The sequence below is a fragment of the Notechis scutatus genome, chromosome 2 (genome assembly GCF_049901735.1).
Source record: "Notechis scutatus isolate UNSWTSFEM ecotype Mainland chromosome 2, rNotScu1.2, whole genome shotgun sequence".
NCBI lineage: Eukaryota > Metazoa > Chordata > Lepidosauria > Squamata > Elapidae > Notechis > Notechis scutatus.
In genome coordinates this window covers 46,340,149-46,366,387 of record NC_142010.1, presented here as the reverse complement: position 1 = coordinate 46,366,387, position 26,239 = coordinate 46,340,149, and the positions used below count along the sequence as shown (strand labels likewise).

The window sequence follows — 26,239 nt, the reverse complement described above, 5'->3', positions numbered from 1 at the left end:
TCTACACTATGTAGTTCTCTACATTTCACCATGGTGCATACTTTTTCCTACACAAGACTTGGATTGAAAGATTATTCACCTTATTTTAAATATCCTGTTCCAGAGAAGTAGTTTTTCTTCCTATCTGCCATTTCTCATTTTATTTGAACTAAAGAAAGTATTTTGGTGCAAAACACAGAGATTAAATTCCATATTCCAATAGGATCCTATTATCTAGTAGATCATAACAGATCATAACAGCTAATCAGAGTTGGAAGGGACCTTATAGGTCATCTAGTCCAACCCCCCACCCAAGCGGGAGACCCTACACCGTTTCTGACAAATGGCAGAAATCCTTAGAATCTTTTCAGTAGATCAGCTTGGAAAAGACTCCCGTCTAAACAATGTTTTCTTGCACAAATTGCCTAGCTCGGTGTAAAAATGCTTCCTACGTTCTGTTCATTAAGATACCAAGGAATTTGCAGTTCACACGAAAGACTAGATTGCTACTGCTGTTGATGTAATCAGTTTTTCCACACTCACAGAAATAAAAATGGTGTTTTATTTCATGAGAAACTTTACAAACTAGTGCATGCAAATGTACAAACAAATGGTATTAGTGTTAAATCTCATAATGGCATGGTCTTGTTCATTTTCATTGTGTCAATTCAGTAGTACAAACGGAATGCTGACAAAATGTGGAACAACCATTTGGGTTATCAAGGGTAATTCCACATTGACTTGCAGTTATAGAGCTACAACCAACATATTTTTAATAAAATACATCAATATTGTGTCTTATAAAGTATTAGACTATGGCATACATAGACAAAAGGCAGAATGCATATAAGGAAATGAGGTTTTTTTTAAAAAGCCACTGAAACATTCATATTGGTTGGACTACATAAAGAGTGACAGATCAAGTTTGTGGCCTTCTCTTTAATAAATATAGCTTTACCTTAAACAATTATTGTGCCTTGCTTAGTTTGTAGGTTTCCATTTTTAAAAATATTTTATCACCTATTTTTATGTTCCAACTCATGTCCTGTTTAGTGCATTGTAAGTTCATTTCCAGAATGCTCCCATTAAAAAAAAAATCAAAACAAGTATCCTTAGGCTGTTATATAATTGGACGGGCAGTTTTCAGCTCAGTTTCTATAGGATTCATTAAAACAGGCTGTCGCTGAGTTGTGATGCATGAAATCAAAGCTAGGTAGTTTTTCCTTGCTAACAATGGAAAAAAAAAAAACCACGAATACCATGAATTAACAAATGAATAACATGTAATACTTAATGCTGAAAGTATAAAGTGCTGCCTTAGTTCTTGACCCTATTAACCACTAACCTTTTGAGGAATGTAACATTTAGTGTCCACATACATTGTGTACAGTATCATTTCTACCAGCATGGAAACAATTGTCAAAATCAGATTAAGGATTAATGCTTGGGCCTTCTTCCCATTCCCCTAAGTACATAATACTCTCCGAGTAAGTTCTTCCGGTGTAAACAATTAAAATTGGTTTACGACACCAAAATAATAAAATGCAACCAAATAAAATTCATCCCGTACAACTGAAATCAGACATTATTTAACACTTCTAAACATTTCTGTTCGTAGCTGGCAGATCAATTAAAAAGAAAAAAAGATTTACAAATGAACAGCTCAACCCTAAGAATTTGATAGCCTCCATTTAATATAACAGGGCTCGCACAAATCATCCAAACAATAAATGGAGGTGGTATATCAACGTTTTCCTAGAGAGAAATCAAATTAGAAAGAAAAATGGACTTCTAGTTTTTAATTTATACTCTTAAGTGGACACCCAGGATGGTTCCTCTCAAAGCACAGTTCTGACTGCAAATTTTCTAATTTTTGGAGGCAGAAAACAATTTTCCTATTATGACATTTCTACAAGCCTGGAAAATTATGTAGTTTTGAGACACTGACAATTTCAACGTTCTTACAAAATTAGTCTAGAATTGGCTGGGAAAAATTATTAGAATAGTTTGATCAGTTGAAGAACAGATAAAGGAAAAAAATACATGATGTCTAGTTAGGTTTTATGCATTTGTTTTCTAAAACATATACATATGTTTTGAGACATATATATGTTGCTTTACCAATGAATTCTATTGAACAGTAAGTTATTTTCTCTCTTCTGCTTCCCCAAAATATAAAGTTAGTAGGAAAACTGAGAATTTGCAAGACAGTATTAATTCCTTTTAGCTGGGCTGTGCAAGATTCAAGAACGATTTTAAAGAAATGCTTTGAGCTCATGAGAGCACCACATTTCTTTGAAAACAGTAAAAGCTTTTCCAGGTTGCTGCACAAGTTGCTTCTGTCTTAGGAAGCAAAGATGTGGTTTCAAGCAATTTTTTTTTTTTTTTTAAGCACATACAATCCTACCTGGTGACAGAAAATAAATTCAGAAGTCTTGAGAACTGCAAATAATTTCCTGCATTTTAAAATGTCAGTTTTCCCCCTTTTTACATCAGAGATAAAGCATGTGCTGAGAAATATAATTATGCTCCTAAATTTGGGCTGGGATACAAATACAGACTTTTCAGTATTTGAAGAACAGTTTCCAGTAATTATAAATTTTAAATAGTGTTGGCTTTTACAGATCTGAATAGTGGAAATCCCTATACCAAAGTCCCTAAGCTTGATTCAGCACCCAAGTAAGTGCCTTTTGCGATGTATTTCTTCTTTTACCTCGATCTTCCCTCCCTTTGGGAACTGCAAAAGTATGTGGACATAGTTCAGCAGCTCGATTTCTTCTTCTGTTTTGCAAGGGTGCTCTTAAGTTCTTTCAAATTCTCAGTCAATACTTCTATCTCATCCATTCGTCCACTTTGTTTGGCATCAAAAATATATGCTTTGATATTATCGATCTGTTGGAGAAGCAATTCCTCCTCTATGATATCTTCCCCCGAAACTTCATGATCACTTTCAACTTCAAAAGGATTCAAAGAGGAAGACACTGATTCTTCAAATGGATTCCCAGATTCCGGGTTACCCACAGGGGTATAAAATGGATTTCCCGCAGAATCTTCAAATGGGTTTGGAGCACTGAGATCTACCCCGTTTGCCTGCTGAGAATCTTCCTGCTCCTGCTCCTCCTCTTCATCAAATGGATTGTACTCTCTTTCATAACTCTGCAGGGCATTGGTAGGCAAAGAAGCTATTGCAGTGTTTTCAGCAACAGGACTATCAGGGTCGCTCTTTGGAGGGCTAATTAGTGAAGGATCTTCAAAAGGATTTATGGAGGCTTTTTCATGCTCTGAGGCATTCACAGGTTGGCAAACCAAAACCAGATTCTGGCTACCTGGCAATCCAACACCATCACTGGGGAAAGCAGCCGTGGAGCCAGCGTAATCTTTGTCCTGAAGCGTATCTAGATCCAAAGCCTCTGCTATTTGGTTTATGCTTTCCCTCTCCATCTCAGGTTTATCGGGCTTCACTTCTCTGAAATCCAGAGAACGTGTCCGTGAATGTTGAGACATCTTTTTTTTATGATCCCTTTTCCACTCTTCTTCACAAAGGATCTGCAATTGTTCTCTCTGCATTTCCTCCATCTCCGCTTGCTTTTTAGAGAGCTCAATGGCTTTGACCGTCTGCTGTTGGTCGTACTCGTCCTGAAGCTGTCGCAGGTTCTCCTGCAGCATCTGGACTTCGTCCAGACGGTTGGCTTCCTTCGCCTGCTTAATAAATGAGGTGATATTGTCGATCTGTTGAAGAAGTGGATCTGCCAGTTCCTGGTTCCGAGATATGCTAGCAGTGGGTAGCCATCCTTCAGTTTTCTTCACTGCAACCCTTTTTGTTCGATGGACCTCACCATTGGATGTTGCTAAGGATCTGGAAGTGTAGTCTGCCGGTCTCTCTTCTTGTCGTCTCTGGGATTCATATTTCACCTAGCCCAAAAGAAAGGAAAACGTTAAAAGGAGTCCACATTTTATTGAGCAGTCCACACTTCAGCAACTTCCTCAGTTTTTAGCATGATACGTGAGCCTAAAAAGGCAACTGTATTGGTGGAAAGGGGTCTTCTTTTTTTCTGAGTTTTTTCCCCTCCAACTCAAAAAAATAGAATCTTTAAACTGATGGATTATGTAAGATTATTATGGTATTAATAATAATATTTTTTAAATTTTTTAACTGTTCATCTGTCCCTCAACTGTTCATGTCCACAATGATCTAAATCGTATTTAACAGAAACAATTTCCTGTTAAATAAGTTTCAAATGTTTTAGAGTGGAAGATAAGCTGAATCAGCAAGTAAAGGTTACACTTCTACATATGTGGTAAAGAGCCATGCTCTAGCAAGTTTTATTCTTTTATTCTCTCCTGTAATGACTGCAACTCTTTCTATCTTCCTGCCACTTTGATAGATCTCAAAGAACTGTACTCTGCCATAGAATGATCAGCAGTCTATTAACTCAAAGAGAGATTAGATCAGAAGTCACCTATCCAATCACTTTTAGTATGTATTGCATTTGGATGTATCACATGTGATTATTTCAATAAGATAAAATATATTTATGAGTCTAAACTAACAACAAACTAAAGCAACATAAAGATAGTGAAACAAAACAAAAATTTGAGAGCAAAGCAGATTTTTCTCTTGGCTAACATATTTTTGAAAACTTATGTAAATTTCTAAGAGATGTCATCCCCACCCAAAAATCAAAAAAGGCAAGAAAGAAATGAGTCAAACAAGAAATAGGGAAAAAAAATCATTCTTATTAAGCTGGTTCTAAATGTATTGTAGACTTATATCACGCTACTTGGCAATTGTTTTAGAAAACAAATTCAAAAGTAAAGTATTTCAGAAAGGAAATACTTGAAACAGTGAACAAACAGAAACTCATTGTTGGAAACATATACTGATTAAAATACTTGCCAGTCTCTCCATCTGCAGTTTTCTCTCTAGTTCTTGTTTCTTTTTCTCTTTCAGTTCTTCATACTGGTCTTTGGTTGGTAAAGACATCAGGCCAAGCAATTTTTCCTGAGGAGTTTTTTTTTCAAAATATCACTTTAAAGGGTCTAGGATACTAAGATTTAATCTTGAAAACAACAAAATATGTGTCTATGCATGCATGCATACATACTATTATACTTTAAGTGATTAAAATATTTTAAAAAATGTCCATTCATCCAAATTATGTGTCAAATAATAAAGTTAAGTTGTGATCAACTATACCTAATATCAAAACAGTATTCAAAATAAGAGATTAGTAATTGAAGTAAGTCTCTTCCAAATGAAATTTGTTTCCTGATTAGTTCAGGAATATATCTCTAATTTTCTTGAAAGCATTATGGAAGCATTCTTACAATTGCCTGCTTCTGAGAGGTTTTTTTTTTTCAATTAAGCTTTTTTTTTAAAAAACATAACTAAAGGGCAAGGAAGATAGAAAATCAAACAGTTAATAAAATAATTGAACAGTTTTACACATACTTAAATAAAATGAACAAATATACTTTTAAAACACCAGAATGACTTGACTATGCTAGGAGGGAGGGAGGGAGGGAGGGAGGAAGGGGAAGGGAAGGGCATAGAATACCGGATGGCAGATATATGGCTGTACTTTCATGTGATCACTGATAACAAGGTGAATATGACCTACAGCAGAAGGATGTACAGGTAGTCCTCAACTTACAACCATTTTTGTTTAGTGATCATTCAACAGCACTCAAAAAAGTGGTATATGACCAGTTTTCACACTTACAACCACTACAGCATCCCCACAGTCATGCGATCTAAATTCAGCTGTTTGGTAATTGGATCATATTTATGATAGTTGCTTTATCCCGGGGCTCATGTGATCACCATTTGGAACCTTCCCAGCTGACATCTGATAAGCAAGGTCAATGGGGGAAGTCAGATATGCTTAACAACTACATGATTCTCTTAACTGAAAAAAGGTCATACAATGGGTCACAACTCACTAAGTTATACTTAACAAATGAAATTTTGGGATCATTTGTGGTTGTAAGTCAAAAACTATCTGTATGGTAATAAAGAGTTGGGATGCCCTCCAGAAATTACTTCTAGAGGCTATAGGATACTCCAGCTCTGGAGTATCTTTTTAAGACCGGATAGATACGTTTGGAGAACAGTTTAATTGGCATTCCTGCACACTGCAGAAAGTTGGGCTTGTAGTCTTTTCTAACATCACAATTATCTAATTCTATGAAAAATTAGCACCTCAGAATGATTAAAATGCAATGTCAAACAAAGGGGGAAGGAGATAAAGGGAAAGTCAAAACCTGAGAATAAACAAACATTATGTTCTTAGGCTTAGGTTATTTGACTAATAGCAAGGAATTGTCCCATGATATCATGCAATAGCTTGCAAAATTAGAATCCAATTACAATGCTGAGAAACCATTCCCATCACTATGATAAAGTGCAAAAGAAAATTCATTAGCCTTCTAAATACCAGCAGAGCTATTGACATAGCTCACATCTAATTAGGTAGGAAGTATTTAAAAACTGAAGCACTAATTTATTTTCATTATGCAAATTGTTGAAACAAAATGACAAGTTTTGTAACACCATTTAAAGTGTCAGTATGTAATTTCATATTGTCTTGGGGGAACTAATATGTCTAAAAACAGCTCACCCTTTCTACATATCCCTACCTGAACAAAAAGTGTGGCTGAATATCTAATCATCCTCTGAAGTTGTAAAGTTCTGGGATGAGGTTGTGGATCTTCATTCAGCCCTAAAGTCAGAATCTTCTTGCTGAAACAAACAAAGAAAAAGAATGAATTGGAAATACATAACAATCAGCTAAGAGGAATAAACAGTAGGCAAAAAAGAATTTTATTTGGCAACATGGATTTATTTTGGCAGTAAAATGTAGCTCACAAAGTTTATGCCTTCTTTAAAAAAATGTTCATCTTCATTGAAAATAATATATACACTGCTCAAAAAAATAAAGGGAACACTTAAACAACACAATGTAACTCCAAGTCAATCACACTTCTGTGAAATCAAACTGTCCACTTAGGTAGCAACACTGATTGACAATCAATTTCACATGCTGTTGTGCAAATGGAATAGACAACAGGTGGAAAGCATAGGCAGTTAGCAAGACATCCCCAATAAAGGAGTGGTTCTGCAGGTGGTGACCACAGACCACTTCTCAGTTCCTATGCTTTCTGGCTGATGGTTTGGTCACTTTTGAATGCTGGCGGTGCTGTCACTCTAGTGGTAGCATGAGACGGAGTCTACAACCCACACAAGTGGCTCAGGTAGTGCAGCTTATCCAGGATGGCACATCAATGCGAGCTGTGGCAAGAAGGTTTTCTGTGTCTGTCAGCATAGTGTCCAAAGCATGGAGGTGCTACCAGGAGACAGACCAGTACATCAGGAGACATGAGGAGGCCAACAACCCAGCATCAGGACCGCTACCTCCGCCTTTGTGCAAGGATGGACAGGAGGAGCACTGCCAGAGCCCTGCAAAATGACCTCCAGCGGGCCACAAATCTGCATGTGGCTGCTCAAATGGTCAGAAACAGACTCCACGAGTGTGGTATGAGGGCCCAACGTCCACAGGTGGGGGTTGTGCTTACAGCCCAACATCGTGCAGGACATTTGGCATTTGCCAGAGAACACCAAGATTGGCAAATTCGCCACTGGCACCCTGTGCTCTTCACACATGAAAGCAGGTTCACACTGAGCACATGTGACAGACGTGACAGGGTCTGGAGATGCCGTGGAGAACATTCTGCTGCCTGCAACATCCTCCAGCATGACCGGTTTGGCAGTGGGTCAGTAATGGTGTGGGGTGACATTTTTTTAGGGGGCCGCACAGCCCTCTATGTGCTCTCCAGAGGTAGCCTGACTGCCATTAGATACTGAGGTGAGATCCTCAAACCCCTTGTGAGACCATATGCTGGTGCGGTTGGTCCTGGGTTCCTCCTAATGCACGACAATGCTAGACCTCATGTGGCTGGAGTGTGTCAGTAGTTCCTGCAAGACGAAGGTATTGATGCTACGGACTGGCCCACCTGTTCCCCAGACCTGAATCCAATTGAGCACATCTGGGACATCATGTCTCGCTCAATCCACCGCCATGTTGCACCATAGTCTATCCAGGAGTTGGGGGATGCTTTAGTCCAGGTGTGGAAGGAGATCCCTCAGGAGATCATCCGCTACCTCATCAGGAGCATGCCCAAGCGTTGTAGGGGTCATACAGACACGCAGACCTCCATGGGTTGCTAAATTTGATTTCCATTGATAATTTTTGTGTGGTTTTGTTGTCAGCACATTCAACTATGTAATGAACAAAGTATTTAATAAGAATATTTCATTCATTCAGATCTAGGATGTCTTATTTTTGTGTTCCCTTTATTTTTTTGAGCAGTGTATATAAAGTCAAGCAAAAAATAATCCAGTAACAATTTCCATCTTCATATTTAGTACTTACCTTAAAGCATCTATTAATTCATACATTCTCTGCACTTCTATTCTAAGACTGCTAGCACGTTCAAGATTGTATGTTGTCTCTCCAGCACTGAAAGAGAACATGCACATTTAAATAACTCCAAATTGTCATTCACATAGATTCAGCAGCTATTTTGTAGTAGAGAACCATCTAAACACATCTAAAACATTATTTTTGCTCATTAGTGAATTGTGAATGTGTTATGAAAAATGGGAAAAATCTTGAATACTAAATATAGATTTTGGTGCATTTTTGTCATCAATTTCTCTCAAAATTATTTAGTTCATTAAAATGAGTTCTACATGGATAAATACCATTTTAGAGTGGGAAGCAGTTTGATTCAAAATTAGTATCACTAAGCTCAGCATGATTTTAAAGAGTAAATATGTATTTATAAAGACACAAATCCAAACATATACAAAAATCAGCCTTGGTAGCCAAGTATTTATATATACTTGCCACTTACTACTGACACTAGCTGACCATTGTGGTTCTGACTTTGGTTTTATTCTGGAGTTTTTGGTATTTTTCCTTTTAAACTTTTGAAATTTCATTTCTCACCATATTCATATGAACACCTATAAATAGACTTCATTAACCATTTATACTCTTGTTTTCTACTGCAATCTAGTTAGATTTGAAAAACTGAATTTGGAATAACCAAGTATCTATTTTAAATATCTGTTAAAAATTTAATTGATACAAATGATTCAGTTTCTTTATTACTTCAAAAGCTAAAGAATTTATATGTATAAAAATAATCCTAAGCAAACTTATCTAAGAACAAGTTCCAACTCAAAGTCTATTACTTAATGTATGGATTCAACTTACAAATTGAAATCTTCATTTAAAAGCACCAGCAAATTTACAAAGTTTGTTCAAATTCCATAACCTATGCTCATAAGGGTGGCCATATACAACTTTTAAATAAAATATCAGAAAATATAATTGTGTAAATATCACCCAGTACTGCTAACAATGCAAAATGTATATAAGTAAATTTTTGGATATAGTGTGAAAATTGGTTCTAAATCTCAGTTAATAATAATACAAACATAACAGATAGCTGTCCCCAAAGAAACAATAAATAATAACTTCGATGCATTGTGCTTTTACAAAACTGAAGTTTCCAATATATTTAATTAGATATATTCCCAATAATTAGATATTAGTTATTAATATCTAATTAATATTTGCCTTCTCTGATTTCTTTTAAACAACACAATCATCCAATAACTTTTAAAGAATACAAGAGTCAATTATTTTAAAAATCTAAAGAGGCTTACTTTAATGATTCTGCCATCTTTATGTATTCAGGGGCTTTCTGGTCAACTTTTTCCATGTAAAATCGGAGTTTCTTTTTTAATAAAAGAAATCAATAGATTAAAATTAAGTTACAACAACAATTCAAATATGTGTTATATGCATCCTATTTTTCCTTTCCTTTATATGAGTTTAAGGACCTCAGTTACAAAGATTGGTGATTAGAATAGGAATGAATCCATTTCACATATTATTGTATGCTTGTATTATCTGTATAGGTCCAAGTTTTGCAAGCAATCTGAATGTGTTCTCTTTTTTTTTGTCAACAATGCACAGTATTCAACTGATATTTTACCAGTTTACAAAAAAAATGCCAATGGAATATCAGCTGGCCATGCCTGCATTACTCCCAGATCTGTAATATGATTTCTGAAGTATAATGACCAGGACTATATGCAGTATGCTAACAGTGGTAACATTTTGCTAAACATGCTTATTGCTAAATAAGTTACACAGGAACCAAACTAAAGTTTTACACCTATCCTACAGTGCTTATAACATTTTTTTTTTCATATAAATTGTCACTCAAAGAAATCCAAGCTGGTCAAGGAACTCGTTTTTGAAAAGCTTCTAAATTCCTGAAAACAGTTGGACCAATCTGTTTGAAATTTGGCGGGAAAAATATCCCCTGAAGTGGAACAGTAACTGCAAATTTCATCCATTTGTGTCAAATGCAAAAGACTATAAATTGTTGATTTCTTATAATAGTTAAGAGTAACACACTTTCAGTAATAGAAATTGTTGTAACTTCAAATTTTCCAAAGTGAGATTCTGATTTTGAAAGAATGAATTGGGAAGCTTCCAAGATTATTTCAGCCAAACTGTTATTTTCTAATCACCAAAGCTAAACCAAATTTTGTCATCAATGAACAAACTTACTGTTTTCTTTTTAATATAAACAGTTCCTAATCTCTTAGATTTACTCCCATAAAAATTATTATATATGCTATTGACAATAAGTCTCATTTAAGCCTTGATCTCAGTCATTTTACCTCATATAGTTTCACAATATCTGGTATATGTTCTTTTTCATCAATCTGTTGTTCCCTTTTGAGCAGCGTGTCTTTACAGTGTCTACAGCAACGGATTCGATCATCATCTTTTTCATCCAAAACAGAACTGACACTGCTTATACTACTGATGCTACCTCGTCGAGAGCCCTGGATGCTATTGGGCGAGCAGCTGGGGCTAGTATGAGAGGCCAAGACTTCCTTGCTAGCAGTAGTAAGCTTGCCTGAAAGGAGAGATGAACAAAATATAACTGACACAATGTAATTGTCCAGATGACAGAACATTTATCTTGAACGTAGCTTCAAATACTCAATTCTGCTCATCTCAATTTACACGTAAAAACAGGAACTGCAATGAAACTGTTCTCTAAAAGCTGGCTGCTACAAAGATATCAATCAAAATGCTTGTTCCTGTACAACTGCAAAATAGTATATTCAAAGTAAATATGAATATTTACATAATATCACTTATCATGACATCTAGCTACTAAACAGGCAACTGACATTACTCACACTGTAGAAATGAAATATTTCAATTTTGAAGTGAAGTAACTTTTTAGTTATTAGATGAGACTTCTAAAAACCGTAGAAAGGAGACAGGGGGGGGGGGGGGTCATCTTTTTCTACATACCTTTTGGAAATTAGTTTTTAAAAGGTAAAATAGCTTTGAATAGCTATTGACAACATGGAAAAAATCCCAACACCTAAAACTAGCATTTTCATATCAAAAATTTAAAGACACAATCATGAGAGATTCTGGGGAATAAGATGCAATTTATGAGTTGCATACTGCTCTTTTTTTGGGGGGGTGAAAAAACCTCTCAACCTTCTCCTCACCCAAAGATAATAAACCCTCTAAAAATCCAGTGTACACATGCACACACTTGAGGGCAACACTTGGCTGTTGTCTATGCTGCTACAAAAACAAGAAGACTTTAAAAATATGTCTGCCAATCCTTCTAAAATTCCTCTACTGCTGTAAATGGGTATCTCATCAGAGCAGAAGACAATTGCTCATTTTTGTGAGAGACATAAATGCACAGCAATATTTTTTTCTTAATTCACACTATAATAGTAATAATAATGTTTGAGTGATACTAAAACAAAATATGATCAACACTGAAAATTAGGAATTAAGGCACTTCTAACTCTAACCACTGTACTCACTTGCAAAGGGGAGACTGACCAGTTCCATGCACTTCTTGCACATGATAGACCCACAGAGGCGGCAGTGGTGGCGCCTGTTCCGTATGCTGAATTTGTTACCACAATCTGGACAAAATGGTACATCTTGATCATTAACCCAAGGCACGACAGATTTCTCTATTGCTGCAATAAGACATGATAACCTGTTAGACATCATTAATGAAATCCTAGTTGAGGTATTATCAAAGGCATTTCTTTTTTGTGCTCATTACCTCTTATCTTTGCTGAATCTGTAATTGTTCTATCAAAGGAAGTAAGCTGACCAAAAGAAAATGATCAAGAATTAGATATACAAACACATTTTACTGTATAGTTTGTCACATTACTTCAAGTAAATCAAGCAATTCTGTTTTTAACCATCTTTTCCCAAATATCTTTCTTTAAAATCAAACTTCAAATGAGTATCTCTTTTATATCACCTTAGTAATAGACCAGCAAATTAATAGCACCTTACCAAGGAATGCATTGAATGATACTTTAACAAATAACATAATAGTAAACATCACAAGAAATGTTACAGTAGCTAATGATTGAAAAAAGGACTTACATATGTTATTAAAATATTTTAAATAAAAGTTTAATAAAAAGTAAATAAAAGAAAAAAAAATAAAACTACAAATTATTTACCTTTTCTAATCTGATTATTAATTTATTGACTTCCACAACATAGTGATCAATTCTGGCTGCTCTGTGTTTCTTAAAATCAGAAAGATGACTCCTTATAGCACCTAATATAAAATATCCAGTTAGGAAACTTGACAGAATAATTCAACCATAAATATTCAACTAACGGGAAGTTTATCCTGTTCTTATTTCTATCAAATTTGCTATTCAGTCTAAAATTCAGAATTAAAGAATGGTAGCTCGTGGACCACAGCTAAATGTGATTTGCCATATCATCTGATATGCATAGCTAATATTCAACATGGTTTAATGTGCTATGTAAACATGCTCTTAAGTATTAACCACCCTGTATTTTAGTCTTTATTGACAAAATACAATTTTTGTTTATAAGATAATGGTATTTCAGAAGACATATTTCTATTATGGAATTTTTTTCTGGTGTTAATTACTGTTAGTGCTGAACCCATTTTGCATTTACCATCAAATGAATACATACATTTGTACAAATTCATTATCTATTCAAACTATCTTCATAACACAATATGATACATATCTTCTCAGAATTCACTGGTGCTCTCTCACAGATCAAGTTAGTGTAGTATATTTATATAGATTTATACACAATATAAAAATGTACAAAATTAAAACTGTAACTTAAAATTTTCACAGCTTTATTATTTTTAGATTACACAGTTCAGTATCTAGGGATACTATCTATCCTTATTTCAAATGAAGTTTTTTTGACTGGTTACCTAATTCTTCGAGTTCCCACATATATGGATCCATTCCACCATAATTGTAGCCTTCATATCGTTCCTGAGACCCCCCATCATTTCGGTCATCATCTCGTCTCAACAGTTTATTTTTTGCTTTTTTTGCTTTTTGAACAAGATCTAAACAAGAAAAAATTGTAGGTGTCACAGATTCTGTTTAGACATTTAAACGTAATAGTTAAGACTTTCTTTCTTACAGTTGCCACTGTGATAGTATGGCGAGCCCATGATTAGCATGGAGTACGCTCTTGCACTTGATTTGTAATTTTCAGAACTCCTCAGAATGGACTGGCCATGATTTTTAAATTCAACTAGTCCTTTCCTTTGGATGAGAAAATTTAAGAGCAAAACAGCATGTCTTAAAAACAACCTCTCCCCCCATACACACACACACACACAAAACACCAACAACCCAGGACTGCATATTCTAGATGAACAAGCTGAAGTGGTAAAATGGAGAGCTTAAATCTTTGTTTAAAACTGGCAGATTTTTCATTGGCAGATATCATAGCATTTTTTTCTGCTCTCCCACAGTAATGGGATACATATATATATTATTCTAAAATTTGTAAAACAAATTTCTGAATATGCGAAGAATTACAAAAATTCCCATAAAGCACAACCCTGAAAAAAGAAATCTACCTGGTCCGACCTGTTTGAGAATACAAATGTATCAATTAGCCAAGCAGTCCAATTATTGGCAGCCCACAGGAATATTTTGTACCGGTTATAGACTTAATTCAGGAAACAATTTGTGCAATAAGAACACTGGACAAAGCAGAAGGCAAGAGCACTTTAAAGGTAAAACAATGACGCATTTCACAGCCTTCAGAGAACTGGGAAACAACTTGTAACAAGTGAAGGAAATTAACAGTTCAACACAACCACAAGCTCTTTGTATTTTATTGTGAATGGGTTTCTACCGGCAAGTGTATAGTTATTTAAAAGGGGGGTGGGGGTGGCCAATAATTAGCATTTAAACATATTACAATTATTTTTATCTTTATGGCTACTACTATTCTTAAGCTCTTGTTACTAAGTTGTGTAGCCAGTGATTGAAATTGTGTGATGACTAAGGGCTGTTTACATGCCACATTCAATCCCAACAGAGTATTCCCAAGAATGACTCTGAATGTCTGAAAATATAATGAAACTCAATGCGTCAAAATCACCATGGAAATCAGCAAGACCTACAGCTAAGAGGTAGCTTGACTTAGTCTGGGTCCTTAGAGACAGAAATACACATAAACTTAGAAGTATTAGTATGCATTGTGAAACTATGTGTCGTATGGTTAAAATGTTATGTAGTAAACAGCACTAAACTGATATTAACAATTATTAATGAATTTGTACTGGTTTCCCAAAATCATGGTATCAGATAGTTAGATACAGTGTTTTTCCTGTATTCTTTGGGCACCCTGGTTAAAGTATCTCTTTTGTTCTGATTAAAGCAACAAGTCACTTGAAGACCAGCAGGAATGTCCAAGTTACTTAGGTAGTAACTCAGGGGCCAGCACATAGCTTACCTATGCACATCCTTCATTGATTAAACTAAAGGAATTGCCTCATGTACTTAAGAAATATCAGAACACACATCCAATCACAAATCATTACTTCATCCAGATAACTCACAGCTTTCTAAGTAACCCTCACTCTCACAATCAGCTAAAATAACAAACTTCCAAAGGTTTCAAGTCAATCTTTACTACTTTCAGGTGTTTAAGGGGGATAATTAGGACTGCAGAAAAGACAATTACTACCAACCTCCCTTCCATCAAGGACCTGTATACTGCACAAGTCAAAAAGGACTGTGAAAATATTTACAGACCCCTCACATTCCGGACATAAACTGTTTCAACTCCTACCCTCAAACGACGCTATAGAGCACTGCACACCAGAACAACTAGACATAAGAACAGTTTTTTCCAGAACACCATCACTCTGCTAAGCAAATAATTCCTCAACACTGTCCAACTATTTACAAAGTCTGCACTACTATTACTATTAATCATCTCATCACTCCTTATCACCCATCCCCTCCCACTTGTGACTGTATGACTGTAACTTTGTCGCTTGTATCCTTACGATTTATATTGACTGTTTCCTAGTATGATTTGATTGCTTATTGTACCCTATGACTATTATTAAGTGTTGTACCTTATGATTCTTGACTCTTGACGAATATATCTTTTCTTTTATGTATACTGAGAGCATTTGCACCAAGACAAATTCCTTGTATGTCCAATCACACTTGGCCAATAAAAGAATTCTAATTCTAATTAATGCATTGCATTATTTCTCTGCTTAATTGCGAGTGATTTTTTTCTTCAAATGCTCCACTATTTCATTAAAATTGTCTTAGGCGTCTGTGGCCAAGAGTTCAAATTTTGTTCCCTTAGTCCAAAGCACTAATTTTAGGTTTATAAAGGCTTTATTTTGCCAATTAAAAAAAAAAAGACTTTTGTGATTAGAGAAAATATTTGCCTGTAAAGCACCTCTGACTATCATAAAACCCTGCCTGCACGAGACCACAATCTTACAACCAATTGCCAAGCACCCTGTGATATGTGATTGCCATTAGTAATTTTCTCTGCCGGCTTCCCCAGAAAGTCAGTGGGAAGCAGGCAAGGAAGGTTGCAAGCTACTGTCAGCTGCCGAGAGGACTCCTTATCATCTCTGGGGGCTGAATGAAAGAGTTGCCTGATGAGGGGAGCTGAATTCCTTTGGTGGGATGGAGAAAGAAGGCCCAGATCCCGGAGATCTGTTTCTATAGCCCACCAGAACACTTCCCCTCTGTGCATGGACGGAGCTGAACTCCTTCAGCAGGATGTGGCATGGTCACAACTGTAGTCATAACTCAAGGATTACTCAAACACAACAGAGTCAGTGAAAACACTCTGCTTTCAACATATCTAAACTCCTTTCATTCAAAGGTCATGCGTGGGCATCATCAATATGCCTCCCCATGAATTATGAGTGTTGTTATATATTTAATAATTTATAAATCCAAAAGCCCCGTCGTGGGGATGGGGGGTACTCAAATCAACCACCCCCCCCCCCCAAACAAAGTCCCCCCACAAATTTTCAGGGGTATACAATTATCTAACCCCCCCCCCCCCCCCCGTCCCCCCCAATAACAGAATTGCCATAAAAAGGATGGTAACATTATTTGCATTTCTAATAAATAGAAAATTATTAACACCTATGTTAACACATAGGCTTTTTACATGGAGGGGATGATTTAGGCACATTTAAGGATGAAATGAGTGCCTTAAAAAGGCACCCGTTATTTTTTAGGACCCTCCATCCCCTCTAAAACCCGTTGCATACTCCTGTTCTATTCATCTTAATACAGGCTTACTTACTTCTAGAAAGTGCCAATATTCATATGCAGTAAGCAAAAAAGATGCGTTAATACATAATAGGAACTAGAACACTTACTCTTTAATTGTCCTTTAACATCTCTGTCTTCACTTGAATGTTCTTCATAATGAGATTGGAGCTGTTGAAATGACTGCAGATCCTTCAGACACAGGGGGCATAGAAAGCCCTCTCTCACCTCTCCAGGATCATCAAATGGAGGTGTGTAGCTTGTTGCCATAATGATCTAAGGTCCCTGAAGTTAGTGCTTCTCTCCAAATCTCAGATGCTATGGAACACTGTATGCCACGAGTAAAGAAGTGCACATACAATGAGGAAATAGTTATTGTTCTTATCTTTTCTGCAAAGCATTCCCCTGAAACAGATGCAAAGAGTAGTTTTTAAAAGGGGGAAACTATTTGATTTGATAAGTATATTTTCTCTAATATGTTAATAATGCTTTAATGGTTTACTTCTAGAAGACCAAGGGGGTAGGCAATGTGGTTCTCATAGTTGCCAAAAATGTCTTAGGGATATACCGAGTATAAGCCGAGTTTTTCAGCCCATTTTTGTGCTGAAAAATCCCCCTCGGCTTATACTCGAGCCAGATTCCCTCTGAAAAAAATGGTGTGGAGTCGCTGCCGCCGGAGCGGCCCCAGTCCCGCCGCTCGGGAAGGGAAAGGCAAAGCGCTGCTTGCCTTTCCTCCCGGCTGGGGCTGTTGGGAGTCGCTGCCGCCTTCCTTCTTCTCGGCTGGGGCTGTTGGGAGTCGCTGTTGCCTGCCTTCCTTCCCGGCTGGGGCTGTTGGGAGTCGCTGCTCGCCTGCCTTCCCTTCCCGGCTGGGGCTGTTGGGAGTCGCTTTACTATTAATCATCTCATCACTCCTTATCACCCATCCCCTCCCACTTGTGACTGTATGACTGTAACTTTGAAGCGCTTGTATCCTTACGATTTATATTGACTGTTTCCTAGTATGATTTGATTGCTTATTGTACCCTATGACTATTATTAAGTGTTGTACCTTCTGATTCTTGACTCTTGACGAATGTATCTTTTCTTTTATGTATACTGAGAGCATTTGCACCAAGACAAATTCCTTGTATGTCCAATCACACTTGGCCAATAAAAGAATTCTAATTCTAATTAATGCATTGCATTATTTCTCTTAATTGTGAGTGATTTTTTTCTTCAAATGCTCCACTATTTCATTAAAATTGTCTTAGGCGTCTGTGGCCAAGAGTTCAAATTTTGTTCCCTTAGTCCAAAGCACTAATTTTAGGTTTATAAAGGCTTTATTTTGCCAATTTAAAAAAAAAAAAAGACTTTTGTGATTAGAGAAAATATTTGCCTGTAAAGCACCTCTGACTATCATAAAACCCTGCCTGCACGAGACCACAATCTTACAACCAATTGCCAAGCACCCTGTGATATGTGATTGCCATTAGTAATTTTCTCTGCCGGCTTCCCCAGAAAGTCAGTGGGAAGCAGGCAAGGAAGGTTGCAAGCTACTGTCAGCTGCCGAGAGGACTCCTTATCATCTCTGGGGGCTGAATGAAAGAGTTGCCTGATGAGGGGAGCTGAATTCCTTTGGTGGGATGGAGAAAGAAGGCCCAGATCCCGGAGATCTGTTTCTATAGCCCATCAGAACACTTCCCCTCTGTGCATGGACGGAGCTGAACTCCTTCAGCAGGATGTGGCATGGTCACAACTGTAGTCATAACTCAAGGATTACTCAAACACAACAGAGTCAGTGAAAACACTCTGCTTTCAACATATCTAAACTCCTTTCATTCAAAGGTCATGCTTGGGCATCATCAATATGCCTCCCCATGAATTATGAGTGTTAGGAATAACAAGGTTACCTAACGTAGTTTGGGTAAAATAATATATATAAACTATGATAGTAAGTTTAAGTGTGTGTCACTTTAAACTGCAAAGCATGTAATTTTGGGTGCGGTTGTAAAACCGCCATAAGAGGGAGCAAGAGAACCTGCTGGATTGCTGACTATGCTGGATTGATGGTTTGCTAACTGCTTATTCCCTGCTGCTGAGTTTTTGACGTCGAAGGAAGAAAGGAGGTTTGACTTCTTTATATCTCTACTGCGAGGAGATATATTACTGGACTGACATTTGTAAGTTTACTAACCTCTTTATCGACACTGGACTTTGCAACTGAATAATCCCCGAATGGACTGAACTAGTGAATGATATATGGACTGTTTGACTATGCTAAAACTCTTACTGGAATAAACTATTTAACTAGCACAGTGTATCTGTTTTACTGAGTGTAAGCTACAAAAACGTTTATCTCACATATCTGCCTGCCTGCCTGACTGCCGTGCACATTCTGCTAGGGTGTATCCCTAACAATGAGTGTTAACAGAATTGCCATAAAAAGGATGGTAACATTATTTGCATTTCTAATAAATAGAAAATTATTAACACCTATGTTAACACATAGGCTTTTTACATGGAGGGGATGATTTAGGCACATTTAAGGATGAAATGAGTGCCTTAAAAAGGCACCCGTTATTTTTTAGGACCCTCCATCCCCTCAAAAACCCGTTGCATACTCCTGGTTCTATTCATCTTAATACAGGCTTACTTACTTCTAGAAAGTGGCAATATTCATATGCAGTAAGCAAAAAAGATGCATTAATACATAATAGGAACTAGAACACTTACTCTTTAATTGTCCTTTAACATCTCTGTCTTCACTTGAATGTTCTTCATAATGAGATTGGAGCTGTTGAAATGACTGCAGATCCTTCAGACACAGGGGGCATAGAAAGCCCTCTCTCACCTCTCCAGGATCATCAAATGGAGGTGTGTAGCTTGTTGCCATAATGATCTAAGGTCCCTGAAGTTATTGCTTCTCTCCAAATCTCAGATGCTATGGAACACTGTATGCCACGAGTAAAGAAGTGCACATACAATGAGGAAATAGTTATTGTTCTTATCTTTTCTGCAAAGCATTCCCCTGAAACAGATGCAAAGAGTAGTTTTTAAAAGGGGGAAACTATTTGATTTGATAAGTATATTTTCTCTAATATGTTAATAATGCTTTAATGGTTTACTTCAGAAGACCAAGGGGTAGGCAATGTGGTTCTCATAGTTGCCAAAATGTCTTAGATAACTTCTTTAAATACCTACTATGATTCCTAACTTTTTAATACAAATTAAGTAAATATGAGGCTGAAATGCTGCAAAACCACCTCTCTCGTATATATTTACAATGATGCCTTTTGCTTCTCCGTAAATCTCACTAAAATTATAGAAAGTATATAATGGGTATACTTTATGTTCTGGTAAACAGACATTGTGTGGACTGTTGCAATAATAGAACCGCCTTAACAATGTTTTAACAAGCAAGCCTCAACAAGCATGATGCTTCCACCACATGCTTTCAAAATTCCAGTGTGCCTCAACCCAAGAAGATTCCATGTCTCTGAAATAGACTATATTTCTGTTCTGGAATATGTACATTAAATCTTTTATCGGCAAGGAAAAATATTCTTTTTATATGTCTTTAGAAGCCATTCTAAATTTTGTAGCACATGACAGTCATCCCCAAACTGGCACCATCCAGATACTTGAAATAATAAATTCCTCAAATCATTATCTATGCTATCTCGTGGGCGGGGCTACATTCAGTGTATAAGACGCACCCAAGTTTTCACCCTCACCCTCTAAATCAATCAAGCCACAGTGAGAAGCCACAGCCACTCTCACTGCTCTGCACTCTTAAGGCCCCTGCTATCTTGCACTTCACTAACCCAGCTAACCCAGTGGCCTTTGCTGCTTCTCTGGCTGCTGACCCAGCATGCCCAACCTACCCCTTCTGAAGGTACCTGCTGGCAGCATAAGGCCTTTTTCCTGAGGTCACATCTTGCAGTTTCCACATGAGACCTTGGAAAGAAGCCCTCATGAAGCCAGCAGCAGCCTCATGAAAGACAATGCCAGGTGAGATAAAAATGAAATCAGAACTTTTCCCTTTTGGGCCTAATGGAAAAAGAAGTGGAGAAAACATTTGGAACTTTGTTATTATATATGTTGACAGCAGCAAGACTATTGTGTGCACAAAAATGGAAGGACACTTCGATTCCTACTATGGATGAATGGTTGCAGAAGTTGATGGAGTTGGCCAAAATGGCAAAACTGATTACTTTGATTAAAGAAAAGAACATAAGTACTTTTGTTTCCACATGGAGACCACTTCTGAACTTTGTGCTTTATGTGGAAAAAAATGGTTTTGGGTTTTACCAAGTAGACTGATAGATCTTTACAGAAATGGCTTGTTCATATTATTATGAAAAAGCAAAAAGTTATTTACTGTAACAGAGAGAGTTGGAAGTCAATGCTGCTTTTTCTTTCTTTTTTCTTTCTTATCTTTCCTCTTCCCCTTTTTCTTCCCTACTGCTTTTCTATTTACTTTTGAATTTTGTATTTTACAATATTTTATAACTCAATAAAAATGTTAAACCTAAAAAAAATGAAGGACCAGGCTAGGCATGTCTTGCCAGCAGCAGGAAAAGCAGATAGCAAAGATCGGCTGATGTGGTAGAACGAGACAAGCCGAGGCCTCAAAATACAGGTTGGTTAGGGTGGCTACAGCTCCTTGCCATCTGCTAGGCTGACCTGGGCCAGCGGAACACAGGACAGGAGGGTCTTGGAAGGACAGGGCAGTGAGGGAAGCTATGACTTCTCATTAACTGCTAGGCTGGGCTAGAGCAGCTGCAGCTTCGCACCATACTCCTGGGCTGGGATGCGCTGGAGCAGCTGCGGCTGCATGCTGCTCTGCAGGTCAGGAACTTCTTTCAGCTCTAGAGCCATGGCAAGCCAAGAACCCCCTGAACCATAGTGCAGCAAGCAGTCCGCAAAGCAAGCAGTTCTTGGGCTCTTGCTGCCCCTTAGGCAAGGTGCAATGTAACCAAAAGGGCAGAGATGGGAGTAAAGTAGGTTGGAGGGAGTTTAAGGGGAGGAAGTCCCTTACTTTGAGCAATAGGCTCAGGACTAGAAGGTCCCAAGCAGGAAGAGCTTGGGTTGGGATGGGTCCTTGGCTTATAATTGGTTAACAACACAAAGTGGAATGCCATCGCAAAATGGCATGGTGCTTTATAACCACATTTCTTCTTGATGGAAATTCCATTCTCAATTGCAGTTGTAACTCAAAGACTATTGGTGTCCAACTTGCCTGAAGTAAATATCTGTGACATTCAGAAAATTTTCCAGGCCAAATCACCAATCATATAAATTCATAATTCAAAAGTAGTAACAGTTAACTTTGTCACTAGAATAATATGCCACAAGCAAGAAATAACAGAACAGAACAACAGACTTGGAAGGGACTTTGAATGTCTTCTAGTTGCTCTGTAGTTGCCCTTGCTCAAGGAGGCCCTATATCATTTAAGACAAAATGGCTGTCCAAACTCTTCTTCAAACTCTCCAGCACCCACAATGTGGACGCTAGCTGTTCTATGATTAATTATTCTCACGATCACAAAATTTCTCCTTAATTCTAGGTTGGTTCTCTCCTTGATTATTTTCATCCATTACTTCATAGCTTGCCTTCAGATACTTTGGAGAATAGGTTGACACTCTTCCTTCCCTGTGGCAGCCCCTCAAATATTGGAAGATAGCTATCATATTACCTCTCGTCCTTCTGTTCACTAGACTAGACATAGCCAACTCCTGCAACCATTTTTCATGTTTTAGCCTCTAGCCCCCTAACCATAGTTGCTGCTAAATAAGGCATGTAAAGGTAACATAGGAAAGAGTTGTATTATTACCTGGGTAAGCAAGGCTTGTAAGACAAAACACTTAAGTGCTAAGGTATAATAAAAAGGAGCCATGTTATTCTGTAATTTTTCCATCATTAGCTGTCTCGACTTACTTACACATACCCATCCACAGTGACTGATGCACATTTAATGCAAAGCATACCACTACACTCATCTCCTATTATCATACATGCCTTTTTTAAAAATTACATAAGGTGTGAGCAGCTTTTGGATTTAGATGTCCTTTTGTGAGGCATCCAGATTTCCCTCCAAATGTGCTCTGAATTCCAACTGTTGGAATTGCAGACCACTGGATGAGGGAGGGAAATGTAGACTAAAACAAAATTAGCATTCTTAAGAGTAGATTTTTTAAAAAAGGTTTCTAATAATCTAAAATAGAACACAAGAAAATAAAACACAAAAGAAATACAGTTAAAGTAACTTCATTCCAGCTCAAGGTTGACTTAGCCTTCAATCCTTGATAATTGTTGGGGGCAATATTGCTGACTCTGTATACAGCTTAGAGAGGGCTGTAAAGCACTGTAAAGCGATATATAAGTCTAAGTGCTACTGCTATTCCAGTCTTCTATGTTAGCATCTTATAGTCAAACTCGGAATGGGTTTTCTTCTAATTCACTGTCCAAATCTTGCCTCTTCCAAGTCCATAATTTGATTCTATCAACCAAGAGAGTCGAGACACCCAATTCCGAGACAAAAACAGGGCCGATTCCCTTTTCTCCAAAGTAGGATATATCTACCATCAACAACTGCAAGATAAGTTATTTGACAGAAGCCATTTTCGCACCAACACAAGGACGAAGACTGCTCGTTCCTCATCCTTGTTTTCCGCCACCAAGCTCCCAACCCGTCGGGACAAAGAGGTAGGAAGAACCGATACTCCTCTGTGGTTTTAACATGAAAAAGGGCGGATACGGCAGGGCGAGCAGAAATGGCTCCTGGGATGGGAAGAGGCAGCCCGAGCATCGTAGAGATGCCGAAAAGCAGGAGTCTGGGGCGGCTGTCAGCCCTTTGCTCCTTCACCATCACCCCGGAACCCGCAAGCCGCCCACGGGCATCAGACTTGGGGGTGAGGGGGGAAGCGCCAACAATGTGGCCAAGGAGTGCAAAGCCCCGAGCGGTGCCAGGCTCAGGGCAGGGCGAGAAAGACCGCAAGGAAGGGCGGCGAAGAAGGGTCTCCCTCTCCGACTTAACGACGCAGCAGACTCATGCGCCCCTACGGAGGGGAGAGAAGGCAACGCTCTCACCTCAGCCTCACCGAGGCGGCGGCCCCGACGGCCGAGGGATCCAATCCCGCCCCGGTTACCCAGGAAGCGACAGGGCCCCCTTTTCAGGCAGCGCTGTGCCGATCGCGGAAAAGCCGATGGGAAGAAGGGCAGCTGCTGGGCCTTACGCGGAGAAAGGGCTGGTGGAGAAGAGCGCCGAACAGTCGATGGGGGAGGGCGGAGGTTGCGCCTCCCAGGGCTGCATCGCGCTCGCCTGGGCCGGCTGTTGGGGCTGCTGGAAGAGGCCGTGGCCGGGAAAGAGCCGCCTTTGGGAGGGCTGCAAAACTCTGGATCCCCACTGGAAGACGGGAATTGTAATTGTCCACAGCCCAGATTGGGAATCCGAACCGATTTTGCTTGGATCAACTGCATTAGGCGAATCGAGGGTTTTCTAGGACAGATTGAGAAGAGCTGAAAATCTTTTACGACGGAAGGAGGCAGTGCGAAATCGTTAGGTAGCAGGAGTCGGGCTTGCTTTACTCTTCTAGCCCAGCGCCTGGTTTGACATCGGAAAATTAAATAATAAAATTAGCTAAATAATAAAGTTAAGGAGCTAGTTTTTTTCAGAGTGAGACCGCTATAATGTTGACTGGAAAGGAAAAAAGGCGCAAAATTCTTGGAAAAGTCGTTCCCCAAACATCCGGTTTTACTGCAAAAACCAAACTGATTGTGGCAAATCGGAGTTGAGCGTGACTAAGTAACGTTTTGATGTCCTGCTCTGCATTTTTGCAAGACAAGGATTAGGCAAGCTGTAGATCGTTTGGAAGGCTGTGATTCATACAGCTGCAATGGAGAAAGGTGAAGATTTTTCACCACAGCCATACAAAGAGAGGGAGTGTGAGAGAGTGAGAGAGTGTGTGTTCTTTTTACATGCTGGGTGTGTAAGAATGAATCAGCCCCTCCTCCCCCCATTATCCCAAATGAAATATTAACTATAAGGAAAAGCCTCAGAAAAGCCAAAAGACCAAGGCTAATAATAAAAACTCCCTGAAGCCCATTCCACATTCCAGCTAGACACCTAAATAAAACATTGTAACAAGAAGCTAACTGCAGATACTGGCACTTAAGGAGATAACGAGCTTAATTAAAGAGGAAGCCAACAATCTTCATGGCTCCATTCATAAGCAAAGCAAATACTGCCAACAGAACTCCATTCAAGACAGGATATTTCTAAACCCCTTACAGCAATTTTGACAGCTAACAAAAGCAGAGTGATAGGATAAAAGTAAGCAGCCCCTCACCCAAAAATCCAACACAGGAATCACCATCAGCCACAATAAGAACTCCCAAAAGCCCTTTCAGAACCCAAAGCCCTTATTGCACAAATCCCAAACTTCAAAGTTACCGAACCATATAAGAACCCTTCTACTTACCCAGAACTGCATGCTGTATGTGTGTGTTCTGTTCACCAATAAACAGAATCTTTCTCTCCAATTGGCCTCCATTTTATTCCTGACTTGGAACAAGAACTGGATATTTCTTCCAACAAGTGAACCCAGCCATTGTACTTCGTAAACTATGCTTTTATTAGCACAATCTGGAACCCAACCAGTTGTCATTTATTGTTTTTATGACATACACAAAAATCTGAAATCACTGCTGCCCGCTCTTTAGCTAATGTTGGCCTTCATATGCATTGAGTTCTTCCCAAGTCCCTAGGATGTTGTAATGCAGGGGTCTTCAGCTTTAAGACTTGTGGGCTTCAACTCCCAGAATTCCTCCTCCAGTCATGTTAGCTCAGGAATTCTGGGAGTTGAAGTCCACAAATCTTAAAGCTGTCAAGTTTGAAGAGCCTTGTTGTAATGTATTGACATACTATATGTATGGCCTCCAGTAGTGAGGGATATTGTAATTGACAGTTGGGAATTTTGTCAAGGCATATATTGTGTCATCCAAGGTTTTTTGGTATGGCATCCAGTTTGCTTTCATGCCAAGGGGAGACCTAAAACTCACTATCCCCTATTCTCTAGGCCAGGGGTGTCACAGTGGTAAGATGTGACGTATCAGGACTCCCCCCCCCTTTGCTAAACCAGGCATGGGCATAGCCAGCGTGTGACGCATCTGGCCCGCACCCACAAATTTGACAGCCCTGTTCTAGGCCACCATCTTTTCTACTACACCAAATTGATTCATTTATTAAACTATGTGGGGTGGGGGTTCAAACTAATTTGATCCATAGAAGTGTGATGCCCATTTGCGAGGCAGCTCTTGGTGGAGGGACGGCGGGCCTTGGATGACACTGCAGGAAGAGCCGTTGCATCTTTCTGGTACACAGTTAGCTCACCCTCCTTGGCATACCTTGGGAAGAATGTGAGCATGTACCACAACAGAGCTTAGTAGCCAAACTACTCCTCTGTATCAGCATCGTAACCTCCTGGTTAATACAACAATGCCATACACTAATCATCATCATTCCCAAAATAAATATTAACTGGCAGAGAGTATTTGCGCTA

The 26,239-nt window shown here is 38.4% G+C and overlaps 1 protein-coding gene across 2 annotated transcripts; it reads right to left on the bottom strand.

Moving 5' to 3' along the window:
* Positions 1 to 518: 518 nt before the first annotated feature.
* On the bottom strand, positions 519 to 23,886 carry RBSN (rabenosyn, RAB effector). 2 transcript variants are annotated; one of them, XM_087954649.1, is made up of 12 exons: positions 23,769 to 23,886; positions 16,807 to 17,014; positions 13,345 to 13,485; positions 12,596 to 12,696; positions 12,181 to 12,226; positions 11,930 to 12,091; positions 10,745 to 10,986; positions 9,716 to 9,786; positions 8,412 to 8,498; positions 6,619 to 6,721; positions 4,877 to 4,981; positions 519 to 3,891 (listed from the first exon to the last, which is right to left on the bottom strand). In XM_087954649.1, exons 2-12 carry the CDS (start codon positions 16,964 to 16,966, stop codon positions 2,740 to 2,742), a joined length of 2,370 nt encoding a protein of 789 aa, XP_087810775.1. In that variant the 5' UTR covers positions 16,967 to 17,014; positions 23,769 to 23,886; the 3' UTR covers positions 519 to 2,739. The 2 variants fall into 2 exon arrangements, with proteins under 2 accessions (XP_087810775.1, XP_087810776.1); XM_087954650.1 differs by lacking the exon at positions 23,769 to 23,886 and having other exon boundaries at positions 13,345 to 13,470; positions 16,801 to 17,014.
* Positions 23,887 to 26,239: the final 2,353 nt, after the last annotated feature.

What these genes read in the sequence shown, in the direction of transcription:
- RBSN (XM_087954649.1), bottom strand. Translation starts at nt 16,966, where the DNA reads ATGGCAACAAGCTACACACCTCCATTTGATGATCCTGGAGAGGTGAGA. An exon ending in TAATAATCAGATTAGAAAAG is followed by an intron (nt 12,227 to 12,595) that starts GTAAATAATTTG and finishes TCTTTTGGTCAG; the next exon opens with CTTACTTCCTTTGATAGAAC. An exon ending in AGATTCAGCAAAGATAAGAG is followed by an intron (nt 12,092 to 12,180) that starts GTAATGAGCACA and finishes GTCTTATTGCAG; the next exon opens with CAATAGAGAAATCTGTCGTG.